Raw genomic sequence first — 19,086 nt, forward strand, 5'->3', positions numbered from 1 at the left:
CTGAAATTATGAACTCTAAGGCTGTGTTCACACACTGCGTTTTTGGTGCGTTTTTGCTGCAGAAATTTCTTGTTAAATTCTTGTAACCTTTCTGCAGCTAAACCTATGGCAAAAAAAATTAGCTGTGCGCACACTGCGTTTTTTTCTTAAGAAAATTCTTTCAGTAGATTTTCTTAAGAAAAAGAATGAGCATGTCACTTTTTTTCTGCAGCTAACTGCGTTAGTTACCATAGATAATGGCACAATAATGCAGGGAGCAACCAGCGGTAAAAACGCACCAAAAACGCACCGAAAACGCACCAAAACGCGGTAAAACGCAGGTGCGTTTTTTGTGTGTTTTTTAACGCAGGTGCGCTAATCCTTCACTCTCAAGAAATTTTCTTAAGAAATTTCTTAAGAAAAATCCTTTTTCTAGTGTGCACATAGCCTAAAGGGTACTTTACACACAACAATATCACTAACGATATATCGTCGGGGGTCACAGTGTTCGTGACGCACATTTGGCGCCGTTAGCGATATCATTGTGTGTGACTAAAAGGAGCAACGATCAACGATCGCAAAAACGTCAAAAATCGTTGATCATTGACACGTCGCTCCTTTTCATAATATCGTTGGTGGTGCATGCCGCTGGTTGTCCATCGTTTCTGCGGCATTACACATCGCTATGTGACACCGCAAGAACGTGTGACACCAATGTGACACCGCAAGAACGACGAACGTGTCCTTACTTGTGTCCCCCAGCAATGAGGAAGGAAGGAAGGAGGTGGGCGGCATGTTCCGGCCGCTCATCTCCACCCCTCCTCTGCTATTGGGCAGCCGCTTAGTGACGCCGCACGAACTGCCCCCTTAAAGGAGAGATTGTTCGGTGTCTCCAGCGACGTCGCTAAGCAGGTATGTGCGTGTGACGCTGCCGTAGTGATATTGCTCGCTACGGCAGCAATCACCCCCATGACAAAACAGCGACGTGGGCGGGTGCTATCGCGCACGACATCGCTAGCTATCGCTAGCGATGTTGCAGCGTGTAAAGCCCCCTTTATAGCCTGTATTGAAATATAGTGTGACCAGGGCCAATGTCTAAATAAGATGGCAGTGCTACTCTGTCGTCTATTACGGTAGTTCAGAAACCATTTCTGCTATAAATCTGCTATACGATAAATGTCAATGCCCCAAGTTGTTTACTTATCACCATCAAGTTGGTTTTCTCTTGTAAAAGTCTAGAATGTATTATTCTCACGGATTATTATTTCAAGTGTTTAAATGATCCCCGCAGAATAATTGCCTATTCTGAGTAAAGCTTCTCTCGATGTTGGAAGTTTATTAAACACAAGTGCACTACAAAGCACTGCTCTCAGAATGACCATCATTTTTTAGATTATTGCGCTAATAGTTTTCTTTTATGAAAAATAGTAGCTGTTTAAGGCAAAAACCTCAAAAAGGTTATTTATATAATGACATGTAAATATTGTATTAATTATAGTAATGGCACTTAACAAATAAGTGAATGTTACACTTTATAACACAATGTCGATGTTTTCTTTTATGGACGCACATTTCCTACATAGTCATATGGTTAAAATATACCATTATGATTTTGATTTCCTACAATCACCACTAGAGGGAGTGATGGAGCTTAAAATGAACTCAATGCATGCATGCAGTAAGCTCATAAGCTCCCTCTAGTGGTGCAGGAATCTACATCACATCTTTTAATTTTTGGTCTCTGCAGGTGATATAGAGCTCTGTATGGAAAAAAAAAAAGCAAAGCTATGTTAATTAATTACCTTGTGACTTTTATTAACTGGCAAATATCAAAAAATTGACCAGCACCTCCAAGGATAAGACAGGTGGGAAGAGGTGCAGGCCAAGACAATTAAGTCAATATAGCAAAAAAAGAAATAAAAATACAACTGCACTCTGAAATGCTAGAATATGTAAACATTGAATGTATGAAATTGGAACTGCATTACTGCTATAGAAACTGTTAAAAATGATGTACTTAGTTAGTGCACAAGTTTGCCAATTCATGAGAGCCCAAAAGCCAGTGAAAAAGTGTACCCCTTTTGGGATCCTAAGTTTTTATCCCTCTACCCTACAAGTTAAAGGGCAGGAAGGATGCAGATTTTATTAAAAACACCCTAAGCTGATGGAAAGAGTGTACTACAAATATAAAAAAAACTGACCAGCACCTCCAAGAATAAGACAAGTGTGAACAGGTGTAAGCTGAGAAAACTAGTAAATACAACCAAAAAGATATAGCTGCACTCTGAAATGCTGTAATATGTAAACATTAACTATATGAAATTAGAATAGCATTACTGCTGTAGAAACTGTGTTAAAAATTATGTACTTATTGCACAAGTTGGCCAATTCATGAGAGCTCAACAGCCAGCGACAAGGCGTACCCTTTCTGGGACCTTAACCTTTTATGCCTCTACCGGGCCTGAAAGCCTACAATTTAAAGGTCAGGCAGGATGCAGCTTTTATTAAAAACACCCTAAGCTGATGGTAAGAGTGCGTAGTCACAAAGGAGCGTACTACAAATATAAAAAAAACTGACCAGCACCTCCGATAATAAGACAAGTGGGAACAGGTGGAAGCCGATACAACTAGTAAATACAACCTAAAAATTACAGCTGCACTCTGAAATACTATATATAAACTTTGAATATATGAATTTGAAACTGCATTACTGCTATAGAGACTATGTTAAAAAATGAGATACTTAGCGCACTAATTGGTGAATTTATAAGAGCCCAATAACCAGTACCAAGGTGTATCCGTTTATGGTTTTATCAACTGGCAGGTTTGCATTTTTTTTATTTTTACTCATCTTAAAAACTTTTATATAAAAATGATTAATCATTTTTTTTCAATGGAAAATTTCAGGAATGAAAGAAATTAAAATCAATGTTGACAATAACTTTTCAAGGACTAGATAAGCTAAATTCTGCAATAATAACATCCTTTTCTTGGAGCTCTGAGAAAGGTGAGTGACAATGCTACAAGCCGAGCCTTTGTCAATGATTGTGCAGACCGCTGTGGCTATACGGAGGGCGCCTGAAGGTCAGAGTAGTGCAGAAATCATTGGCACAGTAGGATTGCTTTGTGCCCCCTTTGTGTAAGATGATACAGACAGATGATAAATCTGCCATTAGGCAGCCTGTGCGTATGAGAGATACTGATGGAAGGAGTCACGTGCCAATGGAACAAAAGAGTATGCACTTTCTCAGAGCTGTTGAAACCAACTGGGATAATTAGTAAGAGAAAAAAAGTTAATATGGATGAGAGAGGTTGACAGAATTAGAATAATTAATAACTAAAGATAGACTGCTGGAATCCTCTATCCTGTATCCGAAACCCTTTGCGGCAAGAAATAATTTTCTCAAGCAACACATTACTAGTGTGCAGTACAACTATGGAGCACTGCCACAAGATTGCATCTGTAAAAGAAGGAACTTTATCTTATAACTGTCCTGATGAATGAAGAGTGTACATACAGTGCCTTGCGAAAGTATTCAGCCCCTTTGAATTTTTCAACCTTTTCCCACATTTCAGGCTTCAAACATAAACATAAAGATAAAAATTTTAATGTTATGGTGAAGAATCAACAACAAGTGGACACATTTGTGAAGTTGAACGATATTTATTGCTTATTTGAAACTTTTATAAAAAAGAATAAACTGAAAATTGAGGCGTGCAATATTATTCGTCCCCTTTAAGGTAATACTTTGTAGTGCCACCTTTTGCTGAGATTACAGCTGCAAGTCGCTTGGGGTATGTCTCTATCAATTTTGCACATTGAGAGTCTAAAATTCTTGCCCATTCTTCCTTTGCAAATAGCTGGAGCTGAGTGAGGTTGGATGGAGAGCGTTTGTGAACAGCAGTTTTCAGCTCTTTCCACAGATTCTCGATTGGATTCAGGTCTGGACTTTGACTTGGTCATTTAAATACCTGGATACGTTTATTTGTGAACCATTCCATTTTAGATTTTGCTTTATGTTTTGGATCATTGTCTTGTTGAAAAACAAATCTCCGTCCCAGTCTCAGGTGTTTTGCAGAGTCCAACAGGTTTTCTTCAAGAATGGTCATGTATTTGGCTCCATCCATCTTCCCATCAATTTTAACCATCTTCCCTGTCCCTGCTGAAGAAAAGCAGGCCCAAACCATGATGCAGCCACCACCATGTTTGACAGTGGGGATGGTGTGTTCAGGGTGATGAGCTGTGTTGCTTTTACGCCAAACATATCGTTTGGCATTTTGCCCAAAAAGTTCAATTTTGGTTTCATCTGACCAGAGCACTTTCTTCCACATGTTTGGTGTGTCTCCCAGGTGGCTTGTGGCAAACTTTAAATGACACTTTTTATGGATATCTTTGAGAAATGGCTTTCTCCTTGCCACTCTTCCATTAAGGCCAGATTTGTGCAGTGTACGACTGATTGTTGTCCTATGGACAGACTCTCCCACCTCAGCTGTAGATCTTTGCAGTTCATCCAGAGTGATCATGGGCCTCTTGGCTGCATCTCTGATCAGTCTTCTTCTTGTTTGAGATGAAAGTTTGGATGGACGACCGGGTTTTGGTAGATTTGCAGTGGTATGATACTCCTTCCATTTCAATATGATCGCTTGCACAGTGCTTCTTGTGATGTTTAAAGTTGTGAAAATCTTTTTGTAACCAAATCTGGCTTTAAACTTCTCCACAACAGTATCACGGACCTGTCTGTTGTGTTCCTTGGTCTTCATGATGTTACCTGCGCTTTAAACAGAAGGCCGGGGCTACACGGGGCACTAGTGCGATGCTCGCACGATACTTGGCTCGCGCTGGCACCATTTGATGATAGCCATAATTTTTCATCTTTTTTCTGTTAATGAGCTTGTTTTTGTGCAGAGTATTTATTGAGCGTTCACTTATGCAGCAATATCAAATATGCTATTGATTCACTTCATTTTTAATGGGGAAGAAAAACGGTTGTGCTTAAGAGAATAACTGTGATCAAAGCGGAGCAGTCATATCATTAGTGGCTGCAGCGCTGTGATCATTGTAACTAGCGGTGAATGGTGAGCACAGGTCTGGGCACCAGCGCTATGGCAGTGACTGCATCCAGGGACCTTTTCTCACAACTACATGAAATCACTACTGCAGCGCTGGTCACATGTACTCACCGCTAATTACAATGTTCCCAGCTCTCTAGCTGGTAATGCTCCACTCATATCTCAGTTATAGAGGGAAGTTGTAGCCCAGTGCGCAGCACTGAGCTACAATAGAGTGGCGCCTGGCTTCACCTACAGCTATGATCTGGACAGCCCAGGTGTGTACTGTGTTCGCATGTGAGGCAGCCACAGGCATGAAAGACAGGGTTGTACACTGACTGCAGTCTTCTGCAGATGCTGTATTGTTGTATGCAAGTGTCATATGTCGTGCTCTTATACACCCGTACAAATAAAAATGGCAGTGCCCAGCAGGTGAGTAAAAAAACTATTAAGAAATATATATATATATATATATATATATATATACACGGTATATATTTATATATATATATATATATAAATATATAATATATATATATATATATATATATATATATTAGTTTCTATTGTACTGTAATAAATAAATTAAATTACATACGGTAATTAAAAATCATTAATAAAAACAGGTACACATGCTTTAATGACTGTGGTAATGTTATAGAGAGAGAATATATAATCCTCCTAATTTCAAAAATATCTACCTACTGTAGATAAATCCCTCTCTATAATTATTCCTATTACAGCTTATTGGGTGTTCTCCTTATCTGACCTCCTCTATTCAACAGACCGTATACCGTATTTTTCGGACTATAAGACGCACCGGACCATAAGACGCACCCTGGTTTTAGAGGAGGAAAATAAAATTTTAAGCAAAAAATGTGGTCATGACACACTGTTATGGAGCGAGGATCTGCTGCTGACACTGTTATGGGGATAATGTCCCCAAATTCTCTACTAAGGTACCCCATCATGGTAATGATCCTCCTGCCTTGTATATACAGTATATGTCCCTCATCCTGGTATAGCCCCCATCCTGCTATATACCGTCATCCTGGCATATGGCCGCATCCTACTATATACTGGCATATGGCTGCATCCTGCTATATACCACATCCTCGCATATGGCCCAATCCTGCTATATAACCCATCCTGGCATATGGCCCCATCCTGCTATATACTCCCATCCTGCTATATACCTCCATCCTGCTATATACCTCCATCCTACTCATAATATACCCCCATCCTGCTCATATACCTCCATCCTGCTCATATACCCCCATCCTGCTCATATACCTCCATTCTGCTCATATACCCCCATCCTGCTCATATACTCCCATCCTGCTAATATACCCCCACCCTGCTCATATACCCTTATCCTGCTCATATACCCTCCACTAATCTTACTAATGTAAATGAATTGCTCTCACTCTGAAGGACACCCTCATAAATAAACATCAGCGGTCGGCATTGGGCACTTACGAACCTTACCAGAAAACCAAGGAAACAAAAGTGACAAATATGTTTTTTGCCACTTAAGTGTCATACTACTTTGTATTCTTTTGTGCCTAAGATCATATAGGTGAAGTAATTTATGATTTTAGGCTCGGTTCTGGCTTTCTCCACTTATTCCACAGGCTGGTGATATACACAGTTTTTTTGGGAAAACCTCTTTAAGGCTATGTGCGCACGCTGCGGTTTTATCGTGGTTTTTACCACAGATTTGCCGCGGATTTGTTGTCTAACATTTCTGAACTCATTCCCAATCAAAACCTATGGGTATAAAAAAATGCTGTGCGCACACTGCGTTTTTTTATACCTGCGGATTTACCGGAATTGCCGCTGCAGAATTAATGTGCATGTCACTTCTTTTCTGTAGGTACCTGCGGTTTTTGCCATAGATAATGGTAAAAAAACGCAGGGACCAACCTACGGAAAAACTGCGGCAAAACTGCTGCAAACCACAGCAAAAAGTCGGATGCAAGTTTACCGCGGCTTTTGCCGCGGTGCGATATTCTGCAAGAGTGTGCGGATTATTCTTAAGAAAAGTCCATTTTCTAGTGCGCATAGCCTTAATGTCAAAGTGTTTGTAGTCAATAGGAATACGTGGAGACCCATGTAAGGCTATGTGCGCACGTTGCGTCGTGTCCATGCTGAAAAATCTGCAGCGATTTGACAGCTCATGTGCGCTTCAAATTGCTGCAGAAACACTGCGTAATGGATGCAGTGTGTCTGCAGAATAGATGCCGATTTCATGCGCTCTGGATGCTGCCTCTCCCTTAGGCCCCCTTTACATGCACGTGCCTCCGGTACGTGTTAGGTCCGTTTCTGCACGTACCGGAGACACGGGCACACATACTCCAATGTTAATCAATGTACTGAGTTACAGGCTCGTTTTTCCATACGGAGCGTGTGTCCGTGTGCGTGATACGTTTGTTGGTGCGTTAAACACAGAAGTATGTCCGTTTTTCTCATGGAACATGCACACACGCACTTATTAAACTTAATGGGTCCGTGAGCACACGTACGTGACACGGATGCATCTCCGTATTGTCCGTGTCCGTTTTTTTGAAAATATGGCAATGATTGTATGATTTTGGAAAAGGTTCATGTTAATTAAAAAAGGTCCCTAGGAAATCGAATTTATCTTGCTGGACACAGTGTGTATTATTGTCCCTCATACTGTATATACCTGTGGAAAAATTAGTCATATCAAGACAATTGGTCAAAAACATTGTTTTTTATATTGTTAACCTAACAATTGAACACACCAGCAACATATTATCCCATTCATTACATGACATTTTCCTGCTACACGTACTAGCAAAACGGATGGCATACGGATTACACACAGACTACAAACACTGACACACGCACATCTCATACGGACATACGGATGACACACGCATCACACACGGAGCCAGAAAACGGACGTTAAAAACGCAATACGGACATGAAATACGGTACGCATAACACGTACGTGATTTACACGCACGTGTGAAGGGGGCCATAGACAGAGTGGGAGCAAAGCGCACCAAATAAGTGACATGTTGCTTTTTTGAGCGCAGCAATTTGGATCAAAATTTCAGCATCCGAAACGCCGCTGCGCTTCATAGATTGTGCAGGGGACGCAGGACGCATGCAGTTACGCTGCAGTGCAATATGCAGCGTAAACGCATGAAATTACGCAACGTGAACACATAGCCTAATACGTTTATGGAACTGTTGAATAACATTTTTAATAGACAAGACGCTGAAAATAAAATATGAACATGTTCTATTGATTGGTGGTGTCCTAGCAATGGGAACCTCATCAAACATACATTTATCAACTATCCTGTGGATTGGGGAAGTTTGCAATGGGTCAACTGTACTAAATCTTAAAAAAATGTCAATGAAAGACTATACAAGAAAAATTAAAATGAAATAATTCTTCCATAAAGTACAAGTAAACAAAACATATTTTTTATATATCTTACTAAAGAAATCTACTGATTACACCACTTATGAGCCCATTTTTTGTCATCTGATCATTTGCTGCTGAAATTTGTGTACACATCTGTCTGCACTGAGGGATCAAATTACACCTGTTGCTATAAAACTCTATGGAGGGAGGAAGGAGACAATGCAGAAAGACAAAGAAACTGCTGGGGATTCTAAGGGCGGCTTTGCACATTGCGACATCACACGTGCGATGTCGGTGGGGTCAAATCGAACGTGACGCAAATCCGGCGTCACTTTCAACATCGTACTGTGTAAATGCTAGATGATACGATGAACGAGCGCAAAAACGTCGTTATCGTATCATCGTTGCATTCACCGACATTTCCATAATGCCGGTGCCGCGACAGGTACGATGTTGTTCCTCGTTCTTGCAGCAGCACACATCGCTGTGTGTGAAGCCGCAGGAGCGAGGAACATCTCCTTACCTGCCTCCACCGGCTATGCGGAGGTGGGCGGGATGTTTACATCCTGCTCATCTCCGCCCCTCCGCCGCTATTGGCTGCTTGCCGTGTGACGTCGCTATGACGCCGCACGACCCGCCCCCTTAGGAAGGAGGCGGGTCGCCGGCCAGAGCGACGGTCGCAGGGCAGGTGAGTGCATGTGAAGCTGGTGTAGCGATAATTTTCGCTACGCCAGCTATCACACGATATCGTACCTGCGACGGGGGCGGGGACTATCGCGTGCGACATCGCAGCATCGGCTTGCGATGTCGCAACGTGCAAAGCCCGCCTAAGGCTATGTGCGCACTAGAAAAAGGATTTTTCTCAAGAAATTTTCTTAAGAAATTTCTTGAGAGTGAAGGATTAGCGCACCTGCGTTAAAAAACGCACCAATAACGCACCAAAAAACGCATGTGTTTTACCGCGTTTGGTGCGGTTTTGGTGCGTTTTTTGTGCTTTTTTTGTAGGCTGGTCCCTGCGTTTTTTAATGCTTTAACAGCAATAAATAATATAGATAATAGATAGATAATGGATAGATAAATAGATGGATAGATAGATAAATAACGAGATAATGGATAGATAGAGGGATAGATAGATAGATAATGGATAGATAGATAGATAGATAGATTGAAAGATGGATAGATGAATAAATAGATAGATAATGGATAGATAGATGGAAAGATAGATAAATAGATAGATAATGGATAGATATATAGATAGATAATGGATAGAGGGATAATAGATAGATAGATAGATAGAGAGATAAAGAGAAAGATGGATAGATGAATAAATAGATAGATAATGGATAGATGGAAAGATAGTTAAATAGATAATGGATAGATAGATAATGGATAGATAGATGGATGAATAGATAGACAGATAGATAAATAAATAGATAGATAATGGATAGATAGAAAGATGGATAGATAAATAAATAGATAATGGATAGATAGATAGATAGAAAGATGGATAAATGAATAAATAGATAGATAATGGATAGATGGAAAGATAGATAAATAGATAGATAATGGATAGATAGATAATGGATAGATAGATGGATGAATAGATAGAGATAGATAGATAAATAAATAGATAGATAATGGATAGATAGATGGATAGACAGATAGATAGATAAATAGATAGATAATGGATAGATAGATAGATGGATAGATAAATAAATAGATAATGGATAGATAGATAGATAATAGATAGATATATGGATAGACAGATAGATAAATAAATAGATAGATAATGGATAGATAGATAGATGGATAGATAAATAAATAGATAATGGATAGATAGATAGATAGAAAGATGGATAAATGAATAAATAGATAGATAATGGATAGATAGATGGAAAGATAGATAAATAGATAGATAATGGATAGATAGATAATGGATAGATAGATGGATGAATAGATAGAGATAGATAGATAAATAAATAGATAGATAATGGATAGATAGATGGATAGACAGATAGATAAATAAATAGATAGATAATGGATAGACAGATGGATAGACAGATAGATAGATAAATAAATAGATAGATAATGGATAGATAGAAAGATGTATAGATGAATAGATAGTTATATAGATAGATAATGGATAGATAGATGGATAGACAGATAGATAGCTAGATAGATAGATAAATAAATAGATAGATAATGGATAGATAGATAGAAAGATGGATAGATGAATAGATAGATTGATGGATAGATAATCGATGGATAAATAGATAGATGGATAGAAAGATAATCATTAGATAATCAATAGATAGAGGACAGATCAATCAATCAATAGATAGAGTCTCTGTGAGGACACACTGCAGTTCTCGCGAGTGGTAATGTGTTCACATTACCGACCATGAGAAATGTCCTGTAGTTACCTCTGCAGCACTGAACGATGGTGCATTGAGTATGTGTCAGTCGTGGCAGGATGCAAGCGTTGATGGACCTGTGTAGATTATGCTGGAGCTGTGTGTTTGGGGGGTGTTAATAAAGGGGTGAAAGAGGGGGCTTTTTTGTTATTTTATTTAAAATAAAGTATTTTTCGGTGTGTGTGTTTATTTACTTTACTTACAGGTTAATCATGGAACCTGTCTCATAGATGCTGTCATGATTAAGCTAGGACTTAGTGGCAGCTATGGGCTGCCATTAACTCGTTATTACCCCGATTGCCACCGCATCACAGCAATCGGTAAGAACCGGTAACACGCCGGGACTGTTCCATAATGGATGCGATATTCTCGGGGCAGAGCGGGCTGATATTCTTGGCTGCGGGAGGGGGGGGGGGGCATTAACCATGGCCCTCGCCCTCCCCAACCTTAGAATACCAGGCCTCCGCTGTGTGCTCACCTTGGCTGGATGGTAAAAATACGGCGGAGCCCACGTTTTTTTTTTATTTTTAATATGTACGTTTGATTTCTATGTGCATTCTATATCTGTGTCTGTGTGTGAGTGTAATATGTGTGTGTTTACTCTCTGCTCCGCTTCCTCTTCCTGTCATAATGACATCACTTCCCTGCAAAACGAAGGGCAGTGATGAACATTATGTCCCAAAAAACATGAAATAACGCTGTAATAACGCAGGAAAACGCAATGAAACGCACAGAATTTGCTACCTGCGGTATACCCGCGGGATTTCATGATTACATTACAGTGAATGGAGTGAATAACTCAGGTACCTTTCACCCCATTGAAAATTAAAGGGTTAAAAAAATAAAAAATATACACATATTTGGTATCGCCGCATATTCAGAAATGCCCGATCTATCAAAATATAAAATCAATTAATCTGATCAGTAAACGGCGTAGCGGCAAAAAAATTCCAAATGCCAAAATTGCGTTTTTAGTTCGCCGCAAATTTTGCGCAAAATGCAATAACACGCGATCAAAATGTAGCATCTGCGCAAAAATAGTACCGTTAAAAACGTCAGCTCGAGACGCAAAAAATAAGCTGTCACTGAGCCATAGATGCCGAAAAATGAGAACGCTATGGGTTTTGGAAAATGGCGCAAAACGTGCGCCACTTTTTTCGGACAAGCTTGTGAAATTTTTTTAACCCCTTAAATACAAGTAAACCTATTCATGTTTGGTGTCTACAAACTCGCACTGACCTCAGGCATCACATAGATACATCAATTTTACCATATAGTGAATACTCTGAATAAAATATCCCAAAAACTATTGTACGATCACACTTTTTTTGCAATTTTTCCGCACTTGGAATTTTTTTGCCGTTTTCCAGAATACTATATGGTAAAACTTATGGTTTCATTTAAAAGTACAACTCGTCCCGCAAAAAACAAGCCCTCATATGGCAAGATTGACAGAAAAATAAAAAGGTTACGGCTCTCGGAAGAAAGAGAGGAAAAAAACAAAACGGAAAAACACAAAATGCCTGGGGGCTGAAGGGGTTAATCAGCAGTAGATTATCAAAACTACGCTAAGCAGCCCAGTAAGTGACACATCACTGGAATCAGGGACTTTATCCATATATAAAGATGCTCTCAGTCCAGGTGGCAAAAACCTTTTGACAGATTCCCTTTTAGTAAATCATTTCGACATTTTCTGACCTGAAGAATAACATAGCACTTATGATCAATGATAGTATTTTTAGCTTAGTTTTTGATACTCCACCTGTACAGCTGGATTCCACACTCCTTCTCCAACTCTGCCCAAAGCTCGTAGCTCTCTTTCATCATGTGGGTGTAAAAATCTTCCGCATAAGCTCTACGAATAATTCTCGTTTGCCCATGAGAGCTGCCTCTGGAGTGGGGGAGGGGAAACTGGAAGAAAAATTATATTTTTTAAACCAAAATGTATTGGTGCCAGCAGCACAATATACAGGCTCCTTTTATATAAAAGCGATTTACGTGTCTCTGTACTCTCTATTCTGTCTAATTATAGTCATAGCACACATCCTTGGTGGCTGGATGTCTTCACGTCTCAAAAGAGATTTTACATTCGGCTGAAGACAGTCCCATGACTGGCAAGTATATCTTATTATGTTTCAATCTCCTTGTCTCCGTGTAGACGGCAGTGTAAAATGTATTAGCATATTAAAATGGATCACTTCCAGTTCTTTTTTCCATCAGAAGAATCAATTGCTTTCTATTTGCGTCTTTCTGGGGAGCAAAGTTCAAGGTCAAAGACGTATTAAACTAAAATAATAATCCCTTTACCATCTCCTTTCTTCCAAGTGTAGCATGAACAGATATTTTTCTAGACACAACCTTAGATAATAACTATGTTCATGGTAATCCATAATTGTCAGTCTTCAAAATAACAAAGTCAATGTGACACTTACTGGGCTTCTTGCTGTAGTTTTGATAAAAATCACTGTTTTACCAGCAGGAGATTATCACTAGAGGACTAGTAAACCTGCTCTCATGTAGTCCTCCATATTCATGAACTCTGTATAACCCACCCCACCACTGATTGACAGCTTTCTGCCTATGCACAGTTTAAGGCCCCCTTCACACGTCCGTGAAAATCACACACGTTTTTCACGGATGAGTCAAAGATGCCTATTGCCCTCCATGTGCCATGTTTATGGCACACGTGTGTTCTCCGTGATAACACACGGAGAACGGGAACTGTCTGCTCACCTGTCCCGGTCGCTGCTGTCTGTGGTGCTGATCTATGGTGTCCAGCCCTGCTGACTCCCCGGTGCTGCTGCTTCCGGCCCGCAGTGGAGTGAATATGCAATGAGCATAATGAGCGGGGGTCGGAAGCAAGTGACAACAGCGGCAGAGACAGCAGTGCTGTTGAAGGTGAGTATAGAAATTCTTTTTTTTTTTTACAGACATGTATGTTTTCTCCTGTGGGTGTCACACAGATCACATCCGTGCGGTCTGTGTGTGGTCCATGTGACATTCGTGATACCGGAGAAAAGCGGACATGTCTATGTGTGGAGCACACGGGCACACGTATGCTCCACACGTACACACAGTCCATGGCAAAACACACACGTAAGTGCAGACCCATTGATTTTAATGAGTCTACGTGTGCCCGTGTCTCCGGCATGTGAAGAAACGGACCAAACACGTACCGGAGACACGGACGTGTGAAGGGGCCCTTAAGCTGTTAACCAGTGGTGTAGGCAGGGTTATACAGGGCTCAGCATTCAAAGAACTGAATTAAAAACTACAGTAAGCAGCCAAGAAAGTGATAGATTGCTTAAATGAGGGTCTCTGTCCATATATCGTGCAGCAATAGATATGGTGAAAAAAACCTATTCCTTTTAAAATCCCCGACTGCTACAATGCCAGCGTTTAAATGGAGAAAACAGGCCAATTACTGGACAATTCTGTCCCCTTATGACAAAACATTTTATTTTTTAGTTTTTATATCAACACATTTCAGGAATCTTTTATATTTTTACCAATGTAGCTTGTTTTTTGTAGGATGAGTTGTATTAGTTAATGGCACAATTTTGGAGTACAGATAAGTTATTACCTAAGTTTTATTAACTTCTTATGGGAAGTTTTTTTTTTTAATTTTCAGTGCGTCCATAAGATTATGGCGATATCAAGATCATAGAATTTTTGAGTTCTATGGTTTGTGATATAGTAATGATAACTAATGATGAGCGAGTTTCGAAATACTCGGATTTGCGATACTCGTAACGAGTACTCGCGTATTCATTCCAAATAGTGTGTGCAATGCAAGTCAATGGGAAATACTCGCAATGTATCGAGTAACCCGAATGCCGCACTATTTACTACTCGTACGAATAGTACGGGTTACATACGTTAAATTGCGAGTATTCCCCATTGACTTACATTGCACACACTAATATTAGTCGGAATGCATAGTATTTGACAGTAATCGTAATGAGTATCACGAATCCGAGTATTTCGAAATTCGATCATCAGTAATGATAACAAATCCCAAAGTACTATTCTGATATTTATCACGAATACCAAACCTAATGCAAGTCAGTGGGGAACCCAAGCATTTTTCTTGCCGAGCTGAATATTGCAATATTGCTCGGTATTGGGTAAGCATTATCCGAACACAAATAGTTACTATTCGCCCATCTCTTAGTTTTGGGTTCATTATATTTTTAAATCCATACATTTTTCCTAGTTATGTCAACGCAGCTGTATGATTAGTTTTTGCTTGACAAGATGTATTTTTCACTAGTACTATTTTTTGGTACATACAACTTTTGATCACTTTTTATTATACTTTTTGGGAGACTAGAACAAAAAGAAAAACCCAACAAAAATTGATTTATTTTTGTTTTGAAATACCATTTACTATTTAAACTTTAATCGACAAATTAACTTTATTTTGCAAGTTGATATGATCATGATGACAGTAAATTTATTTTCGTTGACTTTTTTTTACGTTTTACTACATTTACACAATTTTTTCTTTTTTTTTTAAGTAACTTTATAAATAAAAAAAATCATCAGTTTTTGGGTCAAAATTTTCAAAAATTCATAATTTGTTTATTTTTCTATTGAGTAGAATCTGTAGTTATCGCTCGTTCCATTTTTGGGTACAAAACTACTTATTGATCACTTTTGGGGGGCATTCGTTTTATATTCAGATTAAAGAATGTACAGTAACAAAAAGTAAGAGGAAAAACTAGGCAATATGCAAGAGAACAGCCTTATTTACAACACTTAGGTGCTCTATCGTGCACATGTTGAGTATTTGGTGAGGGTTTTTTTTACCTCAGTATTTGTAGTCAAACCCAGGAGTGGGTGATAAATACAGAAGTAGTGCAGAATAGAAATATTATATATTTCCTCTGATTGTCCCACTCCTGGTTTTTCTTACAAATACTGAGACAAAAAAACTCACCAAATACTCAACATGTGCATGTGGCCTAGTTCTCACAGCAAACTTTAGGTGAGTTTTTGATGTTGCTTAATTTCTGAACCTATTATGTAAATTTGTCCACTTGCGTTTTTGTGTGTGTTTTATATATGTTTTTATCACATTTTTGGCTGCATTTTTTTCACTTTTTGTTAGGTCATGTTTTAAACAAAGCTACGTTGTTTTTGAACATTCTGGTATTTTGCTTTGATAAAACTCTATATACTTATGTGCGGATTGCATATTGGAAATGCACTAAAAAATGCATGTGCGTTTTTTTACCTGTGGATTTTGCACATCCAATGCAAGTCTATGGGAAAAATCTACACAGAAAACTTGGCGAACACACAAGAGAAATTGACATGTTGTGGATTTGAAGCACACACCCCAGGTCAATTTACACTGTATAAAAAAGAAGCGCAGTGGGCAAAAGATTTCTATAAATTCCATCAACTTTGTTGGAATTGTAAGACGCTTCATTTTTTACACCACAGTGAAAATACACAGCGTCAAAAACTCACTAAAAACTCATTGTGCACACAGCCTAAGAAATATGCATCACAAGTCTCATCCTGAAAAGAAGCAATTTAGTGGAAAGGTCTATAAAAATGAATTTGGGGATAAATAAAAAAACTTAGTCACTCAATATACATATTCCATGAGACCTTATGCACACAGGGTAGTTTGTTAAAATTTTTGAAGCAGTTTTGCAGCCAAATCAGGACTGGATACTGAAGGAAGACATGGCAAAAATAAAAAACATAAGCCTCCCCTCAAGTTAATGCAGACTTTTCAGCATAGCAACTTGCAATTGAACTGTTCCAATTAAATAAATTGAGTGGTGGAGTATAATATTAAGGGACAATTGCCGGATCTGAAGAACATGTAATTGGGTTTTGTCAATATAGAAATATTATTGAACACCTGGAGCTCTGCTTGTGCTTTGTTCTGTGTAAGCAACCAAAAAGCAATGGAAGGAAGGACAGGCACCGAAACATATTCAAGGGCCGTGAGATTAAGGGAGATGACACGATATCAAATGATTCCAATCATGATAATGTGGTGCCCCTGAGGCTTCAGTCACCACAGAGTATTGCAGCTCATCCAAGTTGCGGTATTCACCTCGAGGTAAGGAGGGGGGTATTCACCGGTGTTCCACATTTACACTTTACATATAGCTTAGGAGACTTCTTTCTGTGGAGCTGAAGTAGGGTAGGCAGGTGGGTGGCCAACACAGGGCTTGGGACTGCCCCGGTAACTAGGACAACACACTGGGGGGACGGGTTGCACTTGGGGTAGAAGAGGAGCAAACTCACACAATCACTAGTCAGTCTACCCGGGACATCAGTTCTGGGACATGACACCACTTCTTCCTTCTCTACAGAGGACCTGGGGCTGGGGGTGTACCGCTCAGCCCAGGTGCCTCACAGCTACAAGGACAACTCTGACAAAGGACTTTCTTCTTCGTTTCAACACGGTGACTTTTCCAAACTTATCCGGGGTCAGCGGAGCCATCACAGCATGTGACCAGTATTACCCGGGCAAACAGCACCAAAGAGTGAGTAAAGACACCTGGAACCGCAGCCATAGACTCTGTCTCTTGATTACTAGCACCGCCGCCCCGCGCCCCGGCGCCAAACGCCATCACTACTCCTCTCATCCTCCTCCCCAGCGCCCGCTCCACCTGTGGGGAGCGATACCATCACAGGCTGCTAATACCATCCGCCCCGGAGGACTGTGACAGCAGCGGCGGCTCATTCCCTGGCCGCATTCCACAAGTGGCATCACAACATACATCCTACTACTACCCCAATTTTCTCCCCCACCATTTACTGTATGCCTCGGGGCAACGAAGCCAGGCTAGGCTGCCCGTGACAACGTACTTGTAACAAACAGTTGGACGCTCAGACAGGCTCGACTCGTGTAGCGAGTATAATGGAAGATCTTCTGGCTTGAGCTTGAGTTCTCCCGTTGACTTCAATTATACTCAGTACACGAGTCGAGCCCGTCCGAGCCTCAGACTGCTCGTTACGAGTACCAACCACCCAAGAATGGTAGTGCCTGTTCATCACTATTCGTTATGCGTACGAGCACCCAAGCATGGTAGTACTCGCTCATCACTATTTGTTAAAAATACTGAGCACCCGAGCATGGTACTGCTCGTGTAAGGGGGGGTGGGGGTCAGGGCTTTGCCCACCCCTGCAGAAATAGCCATCACACTGAATGTTTAATGTCTTATGTATAACGATGTATAGTTGTTGAGGACAAGAATTGAGTATATAAAAATACTTAATTCAGCCATTTCATAGACTCAGTTATATACGGTAGTTCAGTAGATGTGAACTAACACACATATTTGTGAATGCTTTTGTTTCTTACTAACATGTATATATGTATATTACATATTCAGTGATTTTTCCTTAGACACAATATATATATATATATATATAGCTTGAAGATGGCTGCCATTTCCTGTTTTGCACATGGGACGATAGACAAAAGAAATTCCTTGAGCCTGGACTGACCAATCCAAGGAGGATGTGCAGATCTCTCTACGTCATGAAGCCCTGCCCTACGATACTTGATTGGACTAAAACTTTTGTTTACACCCCCTAACTGCTCGGTCTAGTTTTTTCAAATAATAAAGATTACTTGGTCAACAGCCAGTCATGGAGATAGATGTAACTGACTTGCTGTCCAGTTATTCTTCATTCTCGTGTGCACACATGACATTGATTTGAAACAGCAGCCAGATCCTGAGAGACCTTTTGAGTCTCACCATCATCATCGTCATTTTGAACTTGACAGTTGGCGCACCAAGTGTGGGGCCACAGATAAGGGTGAGTCAGATCTTCCATTTTCCGGACGTCTGGGGGCTACTCCACAAGTATCCAGGTGTTGCTCGATATCGAGGACTTGATCACCCTTCATTCTGCGGTAAGCATCATATACATTGTGTGTGCTGTTTTACCTGTGGTTAGAAAGACACCTGGCGAAAGGGGGTGGTCACTAGTCCGGAGAATGGTAGTGCACCGGAGACCTAACGGTGTGACTGTCGCTCGCCGGTGACCTAGAAAAGGACCCAGACCCTATAGGTGCTGGCTTTTAGGTGTTAAAGGCTCTGGCTGTCTGTATTATTGATTTGCTGTAAGTAAGGTAGAAATGGGGGGCTTTTTGATTAGCTGTTGATTTGTATATAGTGTATGGTTAATCAGGCTTGTGATTTCTCTGTTTAGTTCTCGGAGAGTTAATTGTCTGAGCAGACAGCTATAGAAATGGTGGAG

At 40.1% G+C, this 19,086-nt stretch overlaps 1 protein-coding gene across 1 annotated transcript in view; it reads right to left on the bottom strand.

Moving 5' to 3' along the window:
• Window positions 1-19,086, bottom strand: part of PIPOX (pipecolic acid and sarcosine oxidase) — a 142,937-nt gene that overhangs the window by 89,877 nt on the left and 33,974 nt on the right. The window contains exon 2 of the mRNA XM_075333183.1: window positions 12,608-12,756. Coding sequence (XP_075189298.1) covers window positions 12,608-12,756 — 149 coding nt within the window. The remainder of the gene's footprint in view (window positions 1-12,607; window positions 12,757-19,086) is intronic.

This window comes from Anomaloglossus baeobatrachus, chromosome 2, assembly GCF_048569485.1.
Source record: "Anomaloglossus baeobatrachus isolate aAnoBae1 chromosome 2, aAnoBae1.hap1, whole genome shotgun sequence".
NCBI lineage: Eukaryota > Metazoa > Chordata > Amphibia > Anura > Aromobatidae > Anomaloglossus > Anomaloglossus baeobatrachus.